A 25,551-nucleotide genomic window follows, 5' to 3' on the forward strand; every position below is an offset into this window, starting at 1 on the left:
CACGCACAGCTGGATGAGAGGTGACAGGCCGTGGTGGTATTCTCATAGTCTAGGAAAAAACAGTAGTTTCCTCAGAAGATTTGCAGCTGCTGCTCTAGAAGCACTAGCCGCAGTGCAGTTTTCCTAGGGTTTGGTACCTGAGGGAGCGCCGGTTCAGTGTTCCTTCCAGATTCCCTTTGATGTCCAATGAGGAAATTGAGCGTGAGGTGGTGGTGGTGGTGTTTACATGGGTGGGGAGCCGGGAGTCCAGACGCAGTCTGTCCAGTCGCTGAGAGACAGGGTCATGTTCTATGAGCAGCTGAAGTGTCTGGCTTGTCCTGCGAATCAGGTCCTCCACCTGAACACAAATCCAAGGGCAGGGTAAGAGCCTTTGAAGGGGACCATTGTAAAAACATGGAGCCACCTGAATGTCCTTCAGGCTACAATCTACAGTAGTACCTCAATCGGGTCACTGTGGCTGTGGTTTAGTTACACACAATATAACTGTCCACCACACCACTCACAATCTAGCAACATGTAGCTCTTCATTCTAGCTAGATCCTCTTCTGCTCTGATCAGCAACAAGAGACCCAGATCACTATTTTTCTGGAATGAGGCCACGTTATTCTTGGACTTCCTTTCTTCAGTGTATGTAGATCATGCCTAACGCTGATAAATACACCTTTATAAGGGAAATTTAAAGCTACCCAGGTGTCTAAACCCAGATCTAATTATTCTGCTTTAGAAGAGAAGGCTTAAGGTATTAGCTAACACTAACAGCAGACAAAAAGTGTTTGTCTAGCGACCGAAAGGGTAGCTTAATATTGTGCACCGAGTTACCTTGAATGTGATTAACTGTATAAAGCATTTAATATAGTAAATGCAGACAAATCTGTCGCTTGCTACACCATACACAGCTTCTAGATACAGTCTCAGTTGACCATGCCTGGCAGCTGTCTTCTCTCAAAACAGGTTTGCCTGACGATACATGTACTCTGCCTTCAACTCAGTCACTTGATCCAACTCCTTCCCTTTGAGACAACCTGCACTCCAGGCTTCCTTAACCACCTACCAATTGTTGATGTACACCTCCCCTATTCTAAACTGCTTCCTAATTTGCCCTCTCCCAGCTGCTACCTTCCCCTCCCCAATGGAACTTAGATGCTGACTCCAAACTAAGAGGCAGCAAAAGCTTATTCTTGCATTCACAGCCAGTGGATTGTTTTGTAGTACAAATCAATGCCCCACGCAATAGGCACTGCTATGGGAGAAGATTGTAAAAAAGTCCCAAGGCAGAAGGGGCAGGGGGGGAGAGAGGGGGAAAAAAATCAGTCTGGAGTATAGACTGCAGGATTACTCAAGATAAAACTATACCTACTTCCTCCACTTGTAATGTGCGAATAGGGACTCCATTGATTTCCAGGATCCGGTCTCCAGAGTGGATGGCATTTTGGACATCTGGGCTAATATGTCTTCTGTTGACTCTAAATGAAAGGAAAGAGTCATGCTGGAGAATCCGCCTAAACACAGGATTATCAGATGTTCAATGGATCTCTACTTCCCAGCAAGTGTTCTTCACTTTTAGGATCCAGAAATAAGTGAAGGGTTCTCAGTCTGCTAACGTGAGATAACACTAAGCTGTGATGGCAAGCATTCTCTGAGGTGCCAAGACCTCAGAAAGCTTGGCAAATAAAGGACCTTCTCATATACCCACAGGGAAAGGACGCAAACAATAGCCAAGCCATAGGGAAAGGTAACTAGTTTCTTTATTTGTTACTGCTATAATCTCATAAGTGATTTCTGGGCAGTGGAGAATCCCTGCCCTGAATCACATTTTAAGTTAGCCATAACAATGTAGGAGAATAAAAGACTGCCCAGCCAAGAAACACTCATGGTTTCATTTGCATCTCATTCCTACCACATGTGGTCACTGAATGAGAAATTCCATTTCAGCAACTGGAGAGATTCTCATAGAAATAAAAGTTAGTCAGAAGCTACCACTTTCCTTTGCCCAGATACCTCTGCACAATTACTGAATTGTGAACAGCTAATGCAGCTATTACGGCTTCTTCATACTCACTCTTTCACCTGGACACTGGTGGCGTAGCTGGAGCAGCCACCTTCGACAGCCACAGAGATCCCTCTCTTGCCATCAGTGGCTGCAGGCATAGAGATGAGGGTTAGTGTGTATGGTAGCTGTTCACGCAGAGATTCCGTGGAGAGAGTTTCTATCATTGGCGTCAGCACAATCTGGTTATGGCATTTTCCACTACAGAAAGAACAGAAGAGAGTCACTGGCCATTTCCCATCCCTTCTTGCAAACCTATGTAGCCGGATCCTGTTGTCCTAAAAGGTTGGAACAATGCTATTATCATCAGCTATCAAGGCTTCAAGCAGTGCTCCCTGATCCCTAGAAATGCACTTGATCATTCCATTCTAGTGTTTACAGATTCATAGATTCCATGGCCAGAAGTGACCACTGTGTTCATCTAATCTGATCCCCTGTCAAAACCAAGATGATAGAACTTCCCCAAAATAATTCCTAGAACACATGGGATGTTTTTCTAAACTTTATCTTGACTTAAAAATAGTCAGGAATGAAGAATCCACCACTATTCTTGGTAAATTGTTCCAACGGTTAATTACTCTCACTATTTACACCTTATTTCCAGTATGAATTGGTCTAGCTTCAGCTTCCAGCCATTGGATCACATTGTACCTTTCTCTGTTAGATTGAACAGTCCATTATTCAATGTGATCCTCATGCAGATACTTAGACTAATCAAGTCACTCCTTAAGCTTTTCTCTATTAAGATAAAGAGATTTAGATCCTTGAGTCCATCACAATAAGCCATGTTTTATGATCCTTTAATCATTCTCATGGCTCTTCTCTGAACCCTCTCCAATTTTTAAAACATCCATTTGTGTTTAAACCACACAAACCCACTAGACAGAATGGGGAAGTGATTTGCATGTACAGCAGGCAATGGAGCGCACAGTACCACAGGATCATTTTAGCAGGACAGCAATGGAGTGTTATGTGCCCCATCTTACCAGTAGAGCGTGGAGTGTTGTACTAGCGCATACGTGTCTCCATCTTCAATGATTACTTTGCAACTCATACAAGCAAAGCATTCAGGATGGTATTTGTATTCTCCAGCCACCTACACAGACAGGCAGAGGAAGTTCTGATCAAGGAGGGAACACTGTTAAAAAGGGGTTTGGGGAAGCAACAACTGCACCTACTAATAGTAAGTCTACATGGACTCCAAGACTAAGCAATGTTAAATACCAGATAGAGCAATGCAAATCCAGCCTGCCTTTCCTAAACCCCCTCCCTCAATGCCTTGGTTACAATACACTGCTCTGAAACAAGTGCATCAACATAAAACACTGAATGTGGCCCAGGTACCCCTCCTCCCCATATATTTGGTAGTCTTGCTAAATTTTTATTAGCTTGGAGCAAAGTAGGTATTTGAGCGAATATTAGACTTCCCACTAGTTATGATACAGGTGAGAGTAGATGTTAAGCCTTAATTGATAAATCTGAGAGATATTTTGCAAGACTAGTATTAATGCACAAGATTCAGCTACTTCCGCCAGCTACCAGACAGCAGAGACGAGTCTAATGGGACACTTTTTTAAAAAAAAAAAAAAAAAAAAAAAAAAAATTGGCTTGTTCATATTCCATAGTTTGCAATAGTTCTTACAAGAGACCCTTCCCTACTGATGGAATTTTGGAAAACATTCAATAGTGAGAATTCATCTGCACTATTTTCACTAGCAGATGTCGGTACTGCCTCCAGAGTAGCGTTAGTTAGCTGTTACACAATATACTGCTTTTATTTAGCCTACCTAAATATTGGATACTTTTCATTCTTGGCAAAGATTGATTTAAGAGGTTAGGATTTCCTTTTTGGTGGGATATTTGGGGCAGGACAATATTTTGTTACACTCGAGCATGCAAGAGGTGCTCAATCGTTTAGAAATGCTTGAGGCCTGTGGCTCTGCAGCCAGCCACTAGAGGGCTTGGAAAGCCATTTTTAGACATGGTCCCTATTTTATCATGTAGCTTGAGAAATCCTTCAGTCTAAGCCTACATCTACACCACAGCACTGTAGCACTTCTGGTGAAGATGCTGTAAGGCAGGGGTTCTCAACCTTTTTTCTTGGCAAGCCCCCCCCACCTGCAACATGCCATTAAAAACTCCACGGCCCACCATTGCCACAACTGTTTTTCTGCATATAAAAAAACAGGGCCAGCATTAGGGGGTAACAAGCCAGGCAATTGCCCAGGGCCCCACCAAGCTAAATTGCTCAGGCTTCAGCTTGAGCCGTGGGTGGCGGGATTCAGGGTCCCGGGCTTCAGCTTTCTGCCCTAGGCCCCAGAGAATTTAACACTGACCCTGCTTGGCTTCCCTGAAATCTACTCACAGCCCCTCAGAGGGCCCCGGGCCCTTGGGTGAGACTGCTGCTCTCAGCTGATGGGAGAGAGTTCTTCCATTGGCTTAATAACTCCTGCCTCCAGGAGTGGCAGTATCTATGTCGACAGGAGAAGCTCTCCTGCAGACAGCGCTGTCCGCACTGGTGTTAGGTTGTTATAACTTACATCGCTCGGGGAGTGGATTATTCACACCCCTGAGCGGTGTAAGTTATACTGAAGTAATTTGTAGTGTAGACATAGCACAAGACTGCAAATTGACAATTGCAGCCTTTCGTAAGGCAAAGAAAAGTGCAGCCTCTCACTGGACATGAGGCTAACTGCTCTAGAGGAACTTGAGTATCGGGCAACAGAGTCTCAGTTCCCTGAACATCACTTTCATTGATGCACAACTTGGGGGCAGGATGGGACGTGTGTTGCCTCATCTTGTTCAGCTCTATGCATTTCAGCTCCTTGCCATCTTCCCCAAAACGCTCCTGGTCCTCACACCCCTCCTTCACAAGTTGGCCTATTTAAGCTCATCTACATCCCAAAAGATGCATAGATTGTGCATACTTTCAACACTTCATATCCACAGTTGAATTCTAAGACTAAAACCCCCAGTCCGCTGCAATTACCAGGTACCTTGGCAGAAAGAGGCATAGCAGAGTCCTTACCATCACAGGTCCAGTCATCAGCAAAGAGCAGCCATAGCACGATTCCCCAAATTTCCCCCAGTAGTCTTTGTGACAATAGAGCTTCCCGTCCTTTTCATAGTACCAGTTGGTGAGCGGGTCCTGACATTCCGAGCACCTAGAAGATGACAAAGGGACATGGCTAGCAACAGTTCATCATGGACTGCCCCAGTAAGAGTTCGTTTTCCTCCAGCCACAGTCTAAAATTCACCACAAGCAGAAGGAACTCTGTACTGAGCAGGAATTCGGCTCCTGATTTTTTTGCGTAATACATTATCCTTTGAAGAATGAGCTTCACAAGACATTTACCCTTTGAAGCTCAATGTTTATTCACATAAAGTGGTGGATGCTGCAGGTATTCTCTCTCCTTCCTCATGCTGATAACTGACCCCAAGGAAAGATTTGGTACTTCTAGAGCATCTTCCAGCCAAGGGTTTCAATGCACTTCAGACATAAATTTAGCCTTAAAATCCATGTGAAGCAAGCAAGCAGACAAATATAATCAGCCTCATTTTACAGATGAAGAAATAGGCACAGAGACTGAACAATTTGCTGAAAAGGAAAATCTGCAGCAAAAATATACTAAATCAAATCCAAATCCACAGGCTCCTTGTGCTGCTCCTTAAGCACATTACTGTTATGTTCTTAGCAGATGCACTGGAGTAGAAGATTTTTTCTTTTAAATGTTCCTTCCCCCTTTCCTCAGTTTGCATCATGTGACTTTCATTGAGCTAGGAGGCCTGTGCAGGTGGTGGTGTGCTGAAAAATGCATGCTGAACACTCCCTGGTGCCCAGGGCAGTACACATTCAGCCCTCAACCTGAGAAGCAAGACTAGCCATCCACATGATCATGCACAGCACTAGACAGATTAAGAGAATACCTGGAATCATTTAGAGTAGCAACAGCTTTGCTAACATGATATTTTCATTAAGATCCGCGAGGCAGGCATTGGGTGACCTCAGCATTAGTAATGGGATAAAATCTTATCCAGGCTGGTAGTGACCAAAACTATCATCTGTTTCAGGGGTAGGCAACCTATGGCACACGTGCCAAAGGCGGCATGTGAGCGGATTTTCAGTGGCACTCACACTGCCCGGGTCCTGGCCACCGGTCCAGGGGGCTCTGCATTTTAATTTAATTTTAAATGAAGCTTCTTAAACATTTTAAAAAACTATGTAATTTACATACAATAGTTTAGTTTTATATTATAGACTTATAGAAAGAGACCTTCTAAAAACGTTAAAATGTATGACTGGCACGCGAAACCTTAAATTAGAGTGAATAAATGAAGACTCGGCACACCACTTCTGAAAGGTTGCTGACCCCTGATCTACTTGGTTTCCCTAGCCTCTGTTTGCCAGAAGCTGGGAATGGGCAACAGGGGATGGATCACTTGATCATTACCACATTGTACTTTCCCTCTGAAACACTGGTATTGGCCACTGTCGGAAGACAGGATACTGGGCTAGATGGACCTTTGGTTTGACCCAGTATGGCTGTTCTTATGTACTTGCAATTTTAGTCCAATTCACAGCAGGTATGTCTCTAGCACTATTGGCATTGACTGACTCCCTTGGCAACAGAGGAGCCAAAGACAGAAGGCTAATCTACACTTAAAACACTACAGGGGCACAACTGCAGCAGCACCGCTATAGCGCTTCAGTGTACCCACTCATTATGGCAACAGGAAGGGTTCTCCCATCACCATAATTAATCCACCTAGTGGAGAGGCAACAGCTAGGTTGACAGAATAACTATCAATCTAGTGCTGTGTACATCAAGAGTTAAGTCATGTTAACAGCGTCGGTCAGAGGTATGGCTTTTTACACACCCCTGAACAATGTAATCAGTCGACCTAACTTTTCAATGTAAACCAGCCCTGAGAGTATGGAGACATACTCTCACCTCCTAAAGATAATCTTCCCAAGTCGTTGGGAAGGAAGCTACTACAGTCACCTTGCAGATAGACTCAGAGCCATCAGTGTTATCCCTCACACAAGCACCACCTTAACACACTTCCTGGAAGTTTAAGTTAATTTGTGCTAAGCTTCCACTGGGGAATTCCAGCTAGTAGAGATACGATTGGAATGTGCATACACCAAGGGGAGAACAAGATTTTGCCTCAACATGGAAAGCTGCTTTCATTCCAATTCACATGGATGCAGAAGGAACAAAGTGAAATTGCTTACAGATAGCCAGTGGTTTGAGGGAAGTGACTTCATTGTAAGCAGGATTTGGAGCCATTTCCTCCACTATGGATGAATAAACTCCTCCTCCCAAACTAGATTAATACACCTCTACCCTGATATAACGCGACCCAACATAGCACAAATTTGGATTTAACACGGTAAAGCAGTGCTCTGGGGGGGCAGGACTGTGCACTCCGGTGGATCAAAGCAAATTCAACATAATGCAGTTTCACCTATAACGCGGTAAGATTTTTTGGCTCCCGAGGACAGCGTTATATCGAGGTAGAGGTGTAGTTCATGAATGTTGTGAAAGTAGAGATTCTCCCAGCTTGGGGAGCCACAAATCCTTTTCCCTCACGAGGGGACAGAGCTTTGATATGTGCAATAGGCCCTGCCAATTTCATTAGCAGGAGGAGAGTCTTTGTGCCTTAAGATGCACAGTGCATTTGTTATTACAACCTACAGATCTGGGGCACTGTAAGGGCTTGGCTACACTCGCAACTCCAAAGCGCTGCTGCGGGAGCGCTCCCGCAGCAGCGCTTTGAAGTGCGAGTCTGGTCGCGGCGCCAGTACTGGGAGAGAGCTCTCCCAGCGCTGCAGGTACTCCACCTCCACGAGGGGCACCGCTCCCCAGCGCTGGGGGGCACCGCTCACACTTTACAGCGCTGTAACTTGCTGCACTCAGGGGGGTGTTTTTTCACACCCCTGAGCGAGAAAGCTGCAGCACTGTAAAGCGCCAGTGTAGCCAAGGCCTAAGAGTTACACCCTCATAATGGTATGCATACACTCCACCTGCAGGGCAGCAGAACAATGTCTTTCCTTCAATTGCTAGCCTTTGGCTTTCATTTGCTGTCAGCATCCCCGACTGAACGATCAAGGGGGCGGGAGGGAAAAGAGCAAGTGGTGACTAACAGCAGCACACTGCAGGAACATCTAGTTTAACACCAGCAAATAAGATCCTTCAGAGTTATCCCACCTCCATGTGCATGCCTGTACCAGTGTGTAAACCTAGAGCTCTATTACAGCTTTAAACAAGTAAAGCTCCATGATCAGACCTGCACTTAACCCCCAATGTAGACTTGATGGAAGAATGTATCTGTCAACCTAGCTACCATTGCTTGGGGGAGGTGGCATTTCCACACTGATGGAAAAACCCCTTCTGTCACTGTAGGTTTCATCTAAGCGACGGGGTTATGCTGGCTATGGTGCCATAGTTTTATGCCATTGTAGTCAATGCTACAGGGGCATGGTCTTAAGGAGGGGGCCTACAAGGTGCTCCCCTACCTTCCCCATACCACTTCAGCAATTGATCCCAACTCTACGACACCAGTTTGATTAGCAGTTTCTACCAGGAAATAGAGTAGCAGCTGTGTTAGTCTGTATCTGCAAAAAGAACAGGAGTACTTGTGGCACCTTAGAGACTAACATTTATTTGAGCATAAGCTTTCGTGGGCTACAGCCCACTTCATCGGATGCATGTAGTGGAAAATACAGTAGGAAGATATAGATACATACACACACCACCCATTGTTTCATCGTGTGTGTGTGTATATATATCTATATCTTCCTACTGTATTTTCCACTACATGCATCCGATGAAGTGGGCTGTAGCCCAAGAAAGCTTATGCTCAAATAAATGTGTTAGTCTCTAAGGTGCCACAAGTACTCCTGTTCTTTTTACCAGGAAATAGGAACTCTGGATACTGCTGTTGCAACATATACATAGTAAAGGGAAGGTGAAAGGGGGTGGAGTCTGTAAGCAGTCAGCTCTTTGCTATGTGATTAAACAAATCTGGGCAAGATAAATTTGCAGCTAAAGGCTCAACACCCCACCCAGAACAATGAGGCAACAATAAGTGTGTCAGGTCCCAGAGACAAGACTTAGCACCGTTGAACAAACTGGCTGCCTCAGTCATGAGTCATTGTTGGCAAGAACACCACCTCACTGAATAACACACCGCAACGCAGCCCCTTCTGCCACCATTACACTTTATTTTCTAACAAGGAAGATGCTTTAAAATTTTGTACACAGCATAGAGCTGGTCACCAGAACCAACCCTTTGACCAAAATCATGTCCTTGGCCAGGCTACAGAGGCACCATGTGACCCTCAAGTCCCCAGTTGGAAAGATTAAGAGGGTGGCTTTACTCATGCAAGATAGTAGGACAAACTCCCCTCCATCTCACTTGATGTGCATTAACTTTAGCACTGTTGGTTTATGGGTTCATCTTTCTAGGCCACCACATCCAGAAGCAAGGCAGATTTCACTCTTCTGTTCAGGATATGGACAATGGGAAGGTCTAATCCCAGATTTACTTTTCTCTACTGTGTTGAGAGAGTACCCAAGACGTGATTGATTCCTCAGGGACTGGAAAACACCACAGCTTACAACTGATCATGTCCCCTTGCTGGCTGGCTGCTGCTAATAACCCCACCAAGTTCAGGCAGGTTCTCTTCTCACTCCATCAGGTACAACGCTTGAGCCCCAGGTAAGGGAAGTAAATCTCCATGAACAGTTCTTAATCAGTCCATTTTTCTGGAGCTGCAGAGCACTTCTCCAAACATGGAATTGTATTTGCCAAGATTCATAGAGTCTGGAACTAGGGGTGCTGGAGGTGCTGCTTGAAGCGATTTCCATCATATAGAGCAGGGGTGGCCAATCTGTGGCTTTTCAGAAGTTAATATGCGGCTCCCTGTATAGGCACCGACTCCAGGGCTGGAGCTACAGGTGCCAACTTTCCAATGTGCTTGGGGGGTGCTCATTGCTCAGACACAGGCCCTGCCCCCACTCCACCCCCTCCTGTCCCCTCCCCTGAGACTGCTATGCTCTCGCTCCTCCCCCTCCCCGCCTCCTGCATGCCACGAAACAGCTGATCAGGAGGTGCAGGGAGAGAGGGGGAGGCGCTGATCGGCGGGGCTGTCAGTGGGCAGGAGGCACTGGGAGCAAGGGGAGAAGCTCATGGGGAGCTGCTGATATAGTACTGTGGTTCTTTAGCAGTGTACATGATAAATTCTGGCTCCTTCTCAGGCTCAGGTTGGCCACCTCCGATATAGAGGGTTTACAGTTTGGTTCAATGGCTTTCAGCCCCCCCTCTATACAAATTGTTCCAGCATCCCTGACACGATTCTTGATTTTTGGACATGGTTAATGGTGAGGATACTTATCTACTCCTGCAGTGGCAAAGTAGTAGATGAGGGCTGCAACAATCCTCTAGGCCTAACAAGGGAAGGTCTTCACCGCACATGTGAAAGTCCCCCATCCCCACATCAGCAGACCAAATGTGTTCTTGAAAAGCACAGTCACTTCTCCACTAAGTGTGAAAATCCAATACTACTGGGGTTTAGATGAATAAGGTTGGCTTGGGGCAACACAACAGGCTGCCAAGCGATTAGGTGAAGTCAGTTTGGACACTGAGTTCTCACAGGTTAGGAACATCATGGGAGCAGCATGTTCAAACCCCAGGAGAACAGATGACTCTCCAAGTGTTCTAGTGACTGATGGAGCAACGTTGGCAGGTATCCCAGGGAGCTGCAACCACCTCTACTCAGAGGGAGGGTGCCATAACATGGGCCTTGTGGAGGGGGAAGAGCTGGGGTTCTTAGGGATCCCAATGCTCCTATATTTTTTCTAAAGAAATTCCAGAGGCTTTGATGCTGCCTTTGCCATCACTTACAACCATGACATGTGAACAGAGACTTTAAAACTGGTAGCTCCTACCTACTCATTTAATGCTGCCACAGCCCTGCACTTAAAGGCGTTGGAGCTGCTTCCATGGCAATCATATAATCAAGAACACTAAACTACCGCTGAACTGGCAGGCAGTGACAGCCAGACAGAGAAGTGTGCCCCACTCCATACTCAACTCCCTCCCTTCCCCATCCATCATTCCTAAGACTCTAGAGAACTTTTCTAAAGCCATATTAAAAATGACCATTTATTGAATTATTTTACAAAATATATAGTCCTTTAACTGCTGCCTCTGGGAGGCTGCACCTTTTTTTACCTCACATGGGAGTGAGGGGAAAGAGGCAGCAAGAGAATCAGTGGCCCCAGAAGGAGGGCAGGTTTTACACATGAAGCTGACACTCACGGATGTAACTGACCTGCATGCCCAATCCCCACCAGTCCCTACACTTTAGGTATACCTCCCAACATTTAAAGTAGTCAACACGGGATGAGTTCTGCCTCTAGGGAGTAGGAACTGCTGAGCAAGCCTGCCTCACCCTCACCCTGCTGCACCATTCAAAGCCCAGCTGCCCAACACCCCCATTAGGGGAGCCAGGCCAGGCCAATTCAGAGCAGCACTGACTCCACAGGCAGTGGCCAGGTCAGAGTGCCCGGAGCAAGGAGCCAAGTCCAGCCAGCAATTTCAACTCTGATGGGGGTTTTATGGGTCAAAGTGGAACAGTCACACACAACTTCAGAAGTCTGCTTTAGGCCTCCATGGTACTTGGAAAACAGGTCACATCTTGGTGTGGATCTGGGTGTTACTGTGTTCATGCTGCTGAGTTCTGTAACTGAGCAGGCACAGAGATGTCAAACTCTCACCTGCAGCCCATTTGGGGGGGATGCTAAATGGATCAGACAACAAGAAACCAACTTGACCAACGGTGAGGGGGAAAATTCAGCTCAAAGGCAAAGTCTCCTTTACATCCAAAAGGAAGCCAGTATCTTAATGAAGAGAAACCTCACATTAACACTGAAATGCACCCTCTCAGTAAAGGTCACTAATGGAAACCCCTTGTGGATCATCAGGTGAGGTGGGTTAACCCTACACCACATAGGGTGCCCAAATAGCAAGTGTGAAAAATCGAGATGGCGTGAGGTGTAATAGGTGCCTATATAAGACAAAGCCCCGAATATCGGGACTGTCCCTATAAAAATTGGGACATGTGGTCACCCTTACAACAAGTCTACATCTCCAAAGGTGGGGAAAGGGAAAGAACTGGCATGCAGAGAGAAGGACATTTCCAGAACATAGCGCTTCCCTAAAACTGAACCTAACCACCTCCTCACCCAGGACCTAGCTGAAGTGCGCACACTGGCTAATGCCCCAGAAACCTCCAGGGCAAAGAGACAACTGAAAGCATATCCAAGGTGCTACAGATAGAAGGCAGGGCATGGAACCTCTGCTTCCACATGCACCTCTCCCATGGCACTTCCTTTAGGCACCAGCAAGTAGAGCATGTATTTGTGAATAATTCCCATACATGCCTTTTACTAGTATGACTCTACATACTATTAGAAGGCTATGGCTCTGACTGCACTTCCTCCCAATGGTAGGAAATGGCTTTTTAGAAGCCTGCCTGTGAAGTTAGGTCTGTCCTGTCTAAATGGGCCTGTCCTTGTTCCACATGAGATAGGAACTTGAATCTTGAGGATTTTAAGACTGTTTTGGCAGAGTTTCCCGAGCCTTACTGGCCACCACAACTATGTTTGCAGGACCAATTTCAAACTTGGCTGGCTAACATGGGGAAACTAGTGCAATCAAGGCCTTGCTCTGGAACCATCTCCAATCCATTTAAATGACTCAGGGTTGAGGAAGAAGTTGGACATTCAGATAAACAAAAGGGGTTAACATAAGCAAAACATCGGAGATAAGAGCTCATTCCAAGATAACCAGGCATTTACTGTAACTACTTATTGCCTGCAAATCACTTCATTTCATTCATTAGATATGGTCACACCCTGCTGCCTATGGACTATGTTACCTTCCCAAACTCATCCCAGTGAGGAGCATATGGCACTCAAGGACCTCATATTCTGTGTCATTCCCATGAACACAGTCTCCCTTTCTATATACCAGGAGCTTTCCATACAATGCTATTCTTTCTGGCTGCTGCCTGCAAGGCTGTGAGGAGGCGGATGTCTATGGTTTGAATCTGAAAGGGAGCCTACAAGTACACACTTGGGCTGTGCACATAAGCACAGCATTACGGAACAGATATGCACATATGCCACACCCTCTTATCAATAAGAACATGGATACAGATTAGTTTTCAATAACTCTGCCTAGTCCTCCCCCCCAACCCCCCAGTTCACAAGTCAGAGCTCCTAGCTTCAGGCCTGCTGCTCCCCACACACAAGCAGCTGAAGTTCATTCCGAGAACCTCAAACACAAGGCGCCCAGGACGACATTACAGGGTGCCAAGTGGAGACAAGGCCCAGAGGGAAATAATAATAAAAACTTACCGAAAGGGCTCCTTGGGAGTGGAATAAGCTGGGGCAGACAAGTAACTTCCCATCTTCAAGCACTGGATAAACCGGCTCGGTTGCAAATCTGTCCAACTGCCTCTGAACAACTCCACTTGGCCAGCATGGCAGCTGGAAGGACTCACTTCACCTTGTGCTGATTCAGGCTCCTCTCCCCTCTCTGAAACTGCCTAAGGAGTGCCAGGTCTCTCAGCCACTCATTTCTTTTCAGATCTTTCCAGGCTCCCATGGCTGTAATCATCTCCTCCTCAACTCAGCAGCAAACTGCACCCTTGGGTGGGATAGCGTAACCACTAACCTTGCTAAAATTCGGACATTCTTGTGAGGGAGCTGGTAGAGTTTGCAAGAACGAACTGCTGTCAAGTTAGTTTTTCCTTCTTTGGTTCCACCCCCCGAGGGTGGGAGGGGAGGAGTCGTCATCCTTTACAAAAGGAACATGGGTGGTTAGAAGCACCAAGGAAATAGACCCTTTCCACTGGGGGTGGAGCTGTGATCCAGACTCCAGAGAGGTTATGTGACAGACCCACCCTGAAAGGTTTGAAACTTCTGTTACAATAAAAGCCAAGTGTGTGAACACACAGCTCCTCTCGGCACAGTAATGGTACTGATACTGAAGTCAAGCAAGGGCAGAGTCAAATACAGAGAGTTAAGCCTCTGCTTATGTCAGATAAATGCTTATCGCAGTTTCCTAGATCACAGTGGTGTGTGCACGTTCCACCCTTTACAGTCCCTCCAACCTGCTTGTTGATTCTCTGCTGCACAGTGCCTTCCACTCTGAGGAAGGCTAATCTGCCCCCAAAGATACAGCCTCGGCTGCCTCAGAGCAGAAAGAGAAGACCAGGCCCGGCAGTTTAACCCAGCCCAGGATGTCTGAATGGCAGTGCAGGATGTAACATTAAAACCGGTCAAAGACTGGTTAATCTGAGAGCAAACAAGTCACTTGATCCTTGACTTAAACCTGCAACAGCTGCACAGAGAACTGCTTCAGCCTGTTCTGCCTTGTCCATGACACTGACCGAACAGTGGACAGAGAGTTCTACTCAGAGCCCTGGTCTACCCAACACAAAGCACTGGTGTTTGTACAGTGCTCTGTTGAGTGGCTAGTCTGTTACACATGCTACTGCTGCTATTAGCCCTCCCATATTTGTGCAGTCCGTAAAACCCGCTATTTTCACAAGAGTCTCAAAACCCAGCCATGCACCAGAGATGAAAGTTCCCAGATTTGCTTCGACTGAAGATCCTCCATTTCACAGAGCTGGCACTCTCCTCAATGGAGGCACTGGCTGCAGGTTTGACAGCTGTGGCTGGCATTTCAACTCCACTAGAGAGCCAGGCACCTAATTTTTGTAATGACAAGATGCAGCTACATTTATGGGAAAAAGGAGCCTGAAACGGTCAGTTTCTCCTACTCAGTTTGATTTTTAACAGACTAAGACAGTGCAGAAAGAACCAGGGCTGTAAAGCCTGATCCAGCCATCAATTCTGATGCAGGTCTAATTCCTTCTGACATTTCCGACAGCTTCACTGCAAGCAGCAATGCTGTGAGTCTGTGTCTAGGAATGCACTCCTTTCTCCCACATTCCCCACACATTGTGTGCTGAAAATGGGCCAGTGCTCACATCCCAGTGCCCCCTTACTATCAACGCTACACCACAGAATAAGCGTCACCATGGAAAATTGGAGAGCCCCTCCTCCCATTGCATATCATCTCCTGTCAAAAGCAGTCCCCTTAATGTCGCTGTCATGGGCTGAACCCCCTCCATGGTCGAGTTCACGTGACCCCATAAATCTCAGCTCTTCAGACTGGACCTTTGAAGATTGATCCAGAGATATGATAAGGAGCCTACTAGTCTGTGAAAGAAGCCAGCAGATAAAACCCAACTTCAAAGTAATAAAAGCCACCCAGACAGCTAAGAAACTGGAAAGATATTTTTGTCTAAGGTTTCCTTAAAGCCAAGGGACATATATTCAATCTTCTGTTTAAACAGGAAACATTTTATCAAGAAGATAATTCTACTTTTGAAACAAGTCCTAGCCATCAGGCAGCAGCAGTTACTCTCCACCCACAGAATTCTGTGAACAGAGTTACTTCCCTTCTCAATTGTTTTATCACTCAATTATGAACATTATAGCGCCGATAAAAGGGTTTCTCTCAAAGAGGTGCTAATCTGTTTATTACGGGTCTCAGGTTTTAGACCTGAACTCCTGGCTAGAACCACTAATCTTCCCCAGGTAATTTTGCAGATACCACTAATCTCTGCTGGACAAACAAGTTGCACTAAAGGTGAGAACATACAAGAGTCAAGAAATTCCAAAGTTAACATTCCCACAGCTAAATTAGGTGGGCCACCATGCATTGTGGGGTTTTGTGGCAGGGGCCAACATTTCCCGTTTGTGGATTTTTGAAGTCTTAAAAAAAAAAAAAATACAAGACTATTTAAGACCCTAAATAATTCATATAGGTGGCCTTAGAGCATGTGTTTGCAAATTGAAAATTGTATCTTTTTGTCTGGTTTTGACAGGTTGTCATGAATTCTGTGTTTCTCCTGCAAGATTTGGGGACAGAATGCACTAAAACTTGCCACAACAGGGGCTGCTTTCTTTATAATGTTTTTAGACATTTGACATTAACTGTTGCAAGAGAAACAAAGAAGCCTGAACTCTGGCCTTGACAGGTAAAAGGAAAACTTCCATTCACAAATTAATTCCATCTTAAAAATCACTTTCCAGTCTCCCCACTGGTTCATTTTAGATTTAGGAACTCAAGCAGATTTTTATATTTCAGAGGTGGTTTTTTTTCCCCCCCAATTTTAACACTGCAAAATAACGGTCTTGGTGTATTTAAAGCAAGCTGTATACAGATAATCCCAGGGGCTCTGAATGGCAAGGGTTACATGCTGCACATTCTCAAATGCTCTGGTTTTTAAAATGGCACTTTAGATGCCAGGGGTGGTAGTGAACCAGGCATGGACTGAGACTCGTCAGCACTTCCACCAACCTATAAGATATGCAGATCACTGTCCATGCACAGAGGGGCTCTTCAGTTCATTCATGGGACTCGTAGAAACTGGGGGAGGAGGAGCTCTGAGCAGGCTTGGCATCTACTGGGCAAATGGGAAGGCTGTAGTGTGCCCTTTTTTCCTTGTCCTGGAGGCACTCCAAGTATCTGGATGCAGACCCAATGCCTCCTTATACTTCCAAGGCATTTACAACACAAGATGTGGCTATCAGAGGTCATATGGTATAATGGAAAGTCTGATCACAGTGATCAGCTATTGAAATATTTCAATATGTATCTGAGTGAAACTCCTGCAAGCAGCCATACCTCTCAAACTGTACAAAAAACGGGAGTGAAGTACTGCACGTTTACTATGTTATTGCCTATTGCTTCTAACTTTAAACCGTAACAGTGACAGCTCCTCATAGGGGTACACAGATAAGCACAATGCTCTAAGAATGAGCGTCTGAAATAAGCAGCAACAGATGGATCTCCCTCGTCGTCACCACCACCACTCATTTGCCCAACTCAAAAAGACTTAAAAGCTTCCTGAATGTATTTATCTGTATGCTAAGAAGCAAGCAAGAGAAAAATCTGTAATTGTCTATTAGATATGTTTCTGGGAACAGGAACATCTCTTTTGTAAACAGTGCACATCTCTAGTAACAAAATGTGCACTAACACCACTGCCCTCATGCTTCAGAGGCTTCCCAACCATAGCTTTTGTCTATTTAGATTAAATTTTGCAAGCAACCGTTGTTTGTAAACCACAGTGCACACTTCGGGCACAGTGAGTAATGACTGATAATGCCCTGGAAGACAACCAGACAGTAAAAGCTCAGAATGGAATATCCAACTCTACCTTATATAGAGATCCTGCAGCAGCTACACCCTCCCTGAGGAATTCTAACTATTCAGAAGACAGACCACCTGCAAAGTGCTTCATTGTTTTTTTTTAACCCCAATGAAAATTCAGGGCGACCTGTGGGCAAACGAGCACTTAGGAACGGTTTCTCTCTAAATCCGATAGCCAGAGTGAGATTCAACAGCTAACCACCCCATCCACTGCAGAGACATCTCTAAAGAGAGACTTCCATGAGGCTGAGTGGTTAAAGCATTGACCTTTCAACCCTGGAACTCTACCAGGAGCTTACTGTAACTGCCAGAATATGTGGATGGAGGGGGGGCAGGAGGGGAGAAGAGAAGCAGAAGGATAAGAAGCGGGTAGAGATGAAAAATGATGCATTTTGTAACTGCCTTTCATTACAAGGGACATGATAAATCTCAGCCCCAAATGTATCTGCATGATACATGTGCATTCGCACACAAACCCGGCAGTATTCACAAGCAAACAGTGAAAAGAAAGCCAGAAAGAGTGTTAGATATCTGTCCCACAGTTTAAACTGCACTGCTATAGTCTTTAGTTTGAATCTTTATCGCACAAAATGTAGCACATTACTCTTGGAACCATCTGAAATCCTAATCCTGTCCACACAGAATTAAAATAAATAAATAAAATAAATATGTCTATTTGACCACTTGTCAGTGGAGGGGAAGCAGATTTTCTTGGAAAGTGTGGAGTCTTAAGTAAATTTCTGCTAAATTTAAGCACCCACTTAAATAAAGTTTCTTCAGAACCTATTCTGCTGCTCAGAGCTTTCCCCAATGCAGAGTGAAATAAGACCAGTCAGTTCACTTTTGCCATTCAGAATCCTATCAAGAATGTTGCAACTTTACACTGCTCCATGGGATAGCTATGAAGTACAATGGAGGCATGCACCAGACTACTCAAAAAGTGAGGTTGCAATAAAACACTACCCCTTCAGCATGGTCACAGAGGTGTGCTGCTGTCCCCCTAGTAGACAGCATTAAGATATGGACACAGTTGTGACAAAGCCGTACTAGGAGCTTTCCCCCGCACCCTGAACTTTCTTGAAGGAAGAGAGTCAGAGACTACAGCACTCTGCATCCTTTATCACAACTTATCTCTTTTAAACCACAGAACTCATTTCAGATGGCCAGCTCACCACATTCCCTCACCTCTGCCCCCCATTTCTGATCACCCACCACTCTCATTCAAACACTCGCAATATCCCTCTGGCAAACTTAATTGTTTATACAGAAAAGCAAGATCAGCGACATATTTTCAGCCAGGAACAAGGAAGAGAAACTAGCATCAAGTAACCGGCACGGGCCGTCAGAAGCCTGATGTTTTATCCACTGTTGATCAGAGGGTAAGCCATCCACCTTAAAGCCATACCATGGAATAAAGTCACTCTGAAGGCAACAGAACTTGTGTCCCTATGTTGCTAGGGCAGGAAGTTTAATTATGCCCAGACACTCAGATTTTCCTTCCAGTAATCCAATTGATAAAAATTCAGACATAAGCATCAGCAAGAAGGGGACACAACCATGCCTATTCAGACACTCCTGAAATCTAAAGGAAAGCCTGACAAATGGAAACCTGGGCAAGACCCCATGTGGCCATCGCCCCGGGACTGAATCTCAGTGGTGGCTGGGAACATCTGGAAGCAAAAACAGGTGAAAATAGCCTCATGCAAAGGCATATTTAGAGTGGACAGATGCCTCTCCTAAAGAATATCAGCAAATAACTCAGTAGGTCCAAAGCACTAGCTAGCCAACAGACAATTTAAGATGTCCAAGGTACATATCAAATAGGAATTTATCACTTTCCTCTCCAGCCATACCTAGAGAAGATACAGAATCTACGGACACAGCCTGTGCATGCTATTCAAGAAAGGAGGGAAGTGACAGAAAGAGTTTAAATCCTCAGAGATGCACACGCGTCAGCAGCTACCAGCTTGAAGTGTGATCAGAAGGCTAGCCTGACTGAGGATAAACAAAGCTAACAGGCTGGAGAGGTGCCAATCTGCATGATGGAAATTATGTGCCAGGCGAAAAAGTCAGCTAATCCACAGGAAGCCTGTAAACAACACTCCACAAGAGCTGCCGGAACTCTCAGCTACCAGAGGCTTCCTACCAGTAAAGGCCTTTTAAAGTTTGGCATTGGGATATTAAGCACAAGATTAGAGACATGCTGAGCTACAGAGCGAGAGGAGAAAGGGCGAGTCAGTCAATTAAACCTGGAATTTGTTGTTTTAGTGCACAGCCCCACCCTGGAACAAGAAGAAAGGGAATGGCAGTTTCCTTGACTGTAGTTTCTCACAGTGTAGCCTAGTTCAGCACAGTAGCTTAATCGAGTATTGTAGCCAGTCAAGGGCACAAGGCAGTAAGGGAAGCACAACATCAGTTAGACTCAGCGATTTGATGCATGTCACAGGACAGGAGAGTTTGGCATCTTTTGCTGGCCTGATCTGATTAGACTCTTCACTAGGAAATCAAGCTAGTGCACAGCACTACATCCTGCCCTTACTCAGACTTGCACAGCCCCACTGAAGGTCATGCAGGCTGCGCAGGTGTCACTAAGGGCAGGATTTGACTGTCTCCATCAGCCCATTATGAAGAGTCCATGTAGTTCACATCCTATCCTCAAGTCCATTTGCTACGACACCACTTGAGAGCTGCCCCATACCTGTGTAGTAGCCTGAAAGGTCACATAGCAAAAAGCACTTAGACAAGTGTAAACTAAAACCTGTATTCAAAGTTAATTTATTCCAACAGAGCCCTACAGGCATCAGTTAGGGAAGTCTTCGCTTTGTGATGGTGCTCTGGTCTGTCATGCACGTCTGAGTTTGACAAGTTGGCAGGGGCTGGGGGAGAGGAAGACTGAGTGCTTAACCCCCAGGTTGTTTTTGAGTGTGGACAAAAGACGACTAGAGTTCTGTGATGTTTATTGTCCCGTACTCTTTGACTGGTCATTATCAAATACCCTAGCACTGGAGAGCCAGGGTTCAGTGGTATAAAGTATTAGTTTCCAGTATTTGCAAACTGGGAGATTATTTAGATTAACGTCTCTTATCATCTGCCAGACCTAGAAACATTTTGCCAGCCCAATGTGTTTTTTTAGACACCAGTAACCAGAATGTAGGATCTTTACTTTAAAAAAAACACAGGACAGTAAACACTTCTGACACATCACCCACCTCCCAAACCCCTCTTTCCCTGGGCACAGACAAAATAAGCAAGGGTGAAAGGATAAAGCCAAATGAAAGCCAAAACCTTAAGAGACTGATCAACAGCTGTTATACAACTGCTACTCATAGTGGAGTCAACAGAAGCTGCATGTGTTCAGAATCAGGACCCCTTAAAAAAGGCAACTAATGTAGCAAGAATTGGATAAATTGCTCATGGAACAGATTACATGCATGAAATCCTGCTGCCAAGAGCAGAGGATTTCAAAGGCCTCTTCACTCTCTGCTGCTAGCAATGTGGTCAGAGGAGATTATGGCAAGTTGTAGATCTAAATAGCTTGACAGGGAGAAAGTATGTTTGGGGAACTCAAAACCTTCCTGCGCATCAGCACCTCTCCCCGCCAATCCTCAATAGCTCCCTCAAACCATACACATATGGCAAAGAGAACCACGGTTACTCAAACTGCTTCAACCTAGTTCAGTGGGCACTATCTTGGGATGTAGCTGAAGAGAAATATGCAGCATCTCACCTATCTGCTATCACCAATAAATCAGAGCTTTCATTTTTATTTTAATCTTTATTTGTGTGTTGTGTAAGCACCACTTCTCCAGATTGTTTCAAACGGCTATTCAAATTGCAATCTAGTTTCAAAGTGCTATGCCAGCATTAGAATATGGTAGTGAGCAGGAGCACATGATCATTCTGTAAGATTTTCCTGAGTAGGCATAAAGGTGGCAGTAAAATAGTGCAGCCAGTTTAAACCCTGTAAGTGTTAATACTCAGCATACAGGCTAACACATTGGTGGATGAACACAGGGAAAAAGTAATGTCTAAAAACAGGCTAGATTTAACGTACCGGAAGCAAGAGCTGTGCCAAGCTTCATTAACAGTCCTGTACAGTCGTTGACCAGCTGGAATGCTGTCCCCACAGCCCAGACATCTCCAGACCTCTTCACCTACACACGAAAAGCAGAGGGTTATTAGAATAGCTACCAAACAGCATAAGCTCTCTTCATGCGATCAGGCAAGAATTCCCAAAATCTCTGTTAGGACAATCCTTGAGTTACATGTTCAATGTCAACTCCTCCAGGGCTAGAAAAGTAAAAGCCAGTGCCACTATCCGACACCCAACTCTAGAAAATGGGGGGCATTTCCAATTGGAACCTTAAAACACTTGTGCACATTTTTGTCCAAAGACATGTATGCCTCACTACAATGGCCACCAGTGTCATTGTGCTCTGCAGTATAAAGCAGGACTCTCAGCAAAATAAATCAAGCAGTCACACTTGGTTGCCTTTCTCCCATGCACAAAAATTACAAGGACAAACTAGTTCAGTATTTCAGCTATTACTCAGAAGCATTATATGCTAGGCTAGTATAGAAGCCAAGCTAGCATTTGCCCCATGCTAATGACTCAGAAGATTTACAGCAACTCATCTAATTAACTGGATTTCCTAAGAAAAAGAGAGGGTGATAAGGGAGAATAAAAAGAGGTTTGTTTAAAAGAGGATAACCTTGACTGCCAGTCAGCTCACTTGTTACCATAAAGACAAAATGGTTGAGGTAATATATTATTGGACCAACCTCTGTTGGTGAAAGACAAATTTTCGAGCTACACAGAGTTCTTCTTCAGGGACAGACATTGGTCTCTTTCACCAACAGAAGTTGGTCCAATAAAAGATATTACCTCACCAACCCCGTCTCTCTAATATCCTGGGACCAACAGAGGTACATCATTACTACAAGCATTTATGCGGCCTAAAGACAATTCCAATTGAAAGCGGCAGCTGGGTTTTGGAAAAGATGAACAAATCCTATAGGTTTCCTGGGGTTACCGACCCTTCAGAAGCAACTAGAGACTGGCAGAAGGATTTTAAGGCCTTCACTAGAATAGACATGATGATATGACAAGTTCCCGCGTTTACAAGCTTGGACAACAAAAGGATTTTAAGGATGGGGGAGAGTGTGCTTGGCATACAAGGATAGACTACTTCAAGTGTAGAGGGCAGCATGGCAGAGTCACGAAGCTAGGACTAAAGGAAACTAAGGAGGAGTTGGTGGGGGAGGCTCTGAGGCCAGATTATATGATCATGATGGTCCCTTCTGGCCTGACAGTCTATCCATCTACGAGGCACAAAGAGAGGATTAGGAAGTGAGAGCAAAGTTTAGGTGGTGTCAAGAGTGTGGAAAGACATGTCACATAGCGGGGCAGTTGTCGAAATGCAACTTTTTTCTACTCAAAGTTTTGTTCAATTGAGGTTGCATGGAAATGATATGATAAAAGAAGGAACTCAACACTCATTAACCAAGCATTCATCTAAAAGGCCAGACTTCCAATTTATGAGCAGTCAGTTTTCAGAGAACAGGAAAACCTGACAGAAGCTCAGTCAACCCACCACCACCACCACCTCCCCGAGCCACATGTAACAAGACTTGGCTCCTGTTCGGGGTCACCTGCTAGCACTGAGTGTCTGCAGCAAATTAGAACTGGGCAGGGTACAGCCCTGACATATGCAATGGCTCCCTGGGGAGCAAAAGCCATTTCCAAATGTCTTTCCGGTTACCACCCTCTGTGCATTCATAAAGAGTGGCCAAGGGAGCCAGAGTTTCTGCTCAGTGTGTTAATTTTTCTGAGGCTCTCATGAACTGCAGGTTCCTTGTTTGCTCAAGATGCAGAAGCAAACATTACACTCAGGAACCCGCAGGCCCAGATTCTGCATTAATCACCTCTGATGAACTCAGAAGGCTAGAAACTAGGATGCACATCCATCTATTTACAGGTTTTGTTTTCCAAATCTTCAGGATACTACATTTGAGACACAGATCCTGGGCATAAGAACACAAACACCACAGGGTTTCTACTCTTCACTAGAAAGCTTGGAAAGGAAGAAATGTAATGCCTGAAATCCAGCCTTCACATGCTTAGGTAACCAGACCAAGCAGAACAGAGCTCCTACGTTACTTTTCTCCTCAGGTATGACCAGCAGACACACTCCATTGTCCAATGCTGAGAGGAAAACACACTGGTGTGTTTCAGGATTCACAACTGAAGTCTCTTTTCAAAACAACCCCAGATATCACAAGAAGCCAGGTTTATTGCCTCATCTTGTCATTTCTTTGCCTGGTTCTCCAACATCAAGATTTGGGATGGAGATAAAGTTGCTAGATCAAACTCAATCTCCACAACAACCCATGCACATTGAGAAACACTTGTCTAGAACAAGAATGCAAAAAGGGAAGACTATATTTAGCCATTAAATAGCTCTTCAGAGTTTGAAAGCACTGTATGATCGGCTAGCCAAGTCCTGTATGATGGAGAAACTGAGGCACAAAGATAGGAAATCACTTGCACAAGGCCATAGAGCAAAGCAGTGTGCAGAACTGAGAGGAGAACCCACAGTTCCTGGCTATTTCCCAACATATTCTGTCTACAGAACTATGGTGCACCACACAAAACACTGAAGGAAATCACTTTAAAAGAGTTACATTAACCCAGATGCCATGAGAGCAGGGCCTAAACTGACATTTTGAATGATAGCATCACTCAGTGAGCCCAGATGCCACACCAAGCAGCACGCTTTAGATCACTGAATAAACTGCTTCAGGGTCAAGCCTTTGGTGATCCTCTTGCCCAGCTGCAATTAAGCTAAAGGCTCCCTTGTCTTTAAATGCCTGTGATGAGTGGGCCTGCTGTAACTACTCCCTCTCAGCACCATTAGATGGTTCATGTCAGTGAGATTTTAAAAAGACAATCCAAACACTATAGCAGTGATTGGGAGTTTGCATGTTCAGTGTCCCAACTTTCCTTTATGCTTTGAAGAACTAGTCTCTATTACCTTGGTGCCACCCTGCCTGGGAGATCCCACCTCAGGGTACTGTTCAAAAAGGATGATTAGAAGCACAAAAGCAGGAGCATGACACTGGGCTCCGTTCCCCTTAACAGTGTCAGCACTAGAAACCTCCAACACCTCAATAGCTGCACTCCTGGAAACAGTGGCAGTGGGGATTATGAAGGAGACTGAACTGTTCCAATTAACTCAGCCTGATACGCTTTCTTAGGAAAAACTATGGCCCTCTTTAGTGAGTCCATACTGGATGAGGCAGTTCAATTGCAGCTTTGCTCTTTGGATCACATCTAACAGCTAGGGAATTTTCAATCACCAGAAAGGGTTCACCAGACATGAGAAGCCAATCTAGCCTACCATGGACCTCTAGGCATTGTGCATTCTGCACACCTCAGATGAAAAGGTCAACAACTTGCTTATCAAGGACCATGAACAAAGAATCTGTGCATTCATGACAGCTCAAGAGCTAACAGTTAGTTTCTACTGCACCACGTGGTAGCAGATGAGTAGAGTCATCCTAACAACCTATGTCAAAGAGAGAACCTGGAAGAGTAGAAAAGGCAGGGCACCACAAGGGGAGAGGAGCCAAGACTAGAAGAAAAACCTGATTCTATAAACCATTAATTAGACTTCAATGATGATTAACATTTGCTCTAGGTACTCTCCTCAGTATATAGGATAATCTTTCATTGAAGAACATCTCTCTCTTTAAGTCGCTTAGGGCTTTTCTAAATATTAACATATTTAATTCAGTTTCCTGGTCTCATCCTCAGCATTCATAATGAGACAGGAAGCTGCAAGGGATAGGAAGTCACGAGTCTCTCACCCCCAGTGCAGAGATCAATATATGTACACGTATCTAAGTAACTCAAGCCACAAACTAGACCCACCCTAACAAAAAAAGGTTTGCTAGTTTAGGTGACACTGTCCATGCAAATTGCGTCAAGCTCATCTAAACTACAAATGTATCAAATAATAAATTCTTCCTCCACTTACCTGTTGCTCAATACCATAAGCAGCTTTACCCCTTTCTGCTACTTAGAATATAGGACTCCAGTTGACCTTATTCATAGACACCATGTTGATTTAAAATCCAAGAGAAAGATGCAGAAGGCCACAGCCTCTGTCTGCTTCATTCACTTGAAGTAGGAATGTGTG

At 45.0% G+C, this 25,551-nt stretch overlaps 1 protein-coding gene across 1 annotated transcript in view; it reads right to left on the minus strand.

Annotated features, from left to right (window-relative positions):
- Nucleotides 1-25,551, minus strand: part of LIMK2 (LIM domain kinase 2) — a 42,275-nt gene that overhangs the window by 14,418 nt on the left and 2,306 nt on the right. Inside the window, exons 2-7 of the mRNA XM_034791158.1 lie at nucleotides 21,405-21,504; nucleotides 5,076-5,211; nucleotides 3,034-3,143; nucleotides 2,060-2,248; nucleotides 1,358-1,463; nucleotides 138-337 (exon numbers count right to left, since the gene is read on the minus strand). Coding sequence (XP_034647049.1) covers nucleotides 138-337; nucleotides 1,358-1,463; nucleotides 2,060-2,248; nucleotides 3,034-3,143; nucleotides 5,076-5,211; nucleotides 21,405-21,504 — 841 coding nt within the window. The remainder of the gene's footprint in view (nucleotides 1-137; nucleotides 338-1,357; nucleotides 1,464-2,059; nucleotides 2,249-3,033; nucleotides 3,144-5,075; nucleotides 5,212-21,404; nucleotides 21,505-25,551) is intronic.

Source organism: Trachemys scripta, chromosome 15 (assembly GCF_013100865.1).
Source record: "Trachemys scripta elegans isolate TJP31775 chromosome 15, CAS_Tse_1.0, whole genome shotgun sequence".
NCBI lineage: Eukaryota > Metazoa > Chordata > Testudines > Emydidae > Trachemys > Trachemys scripta.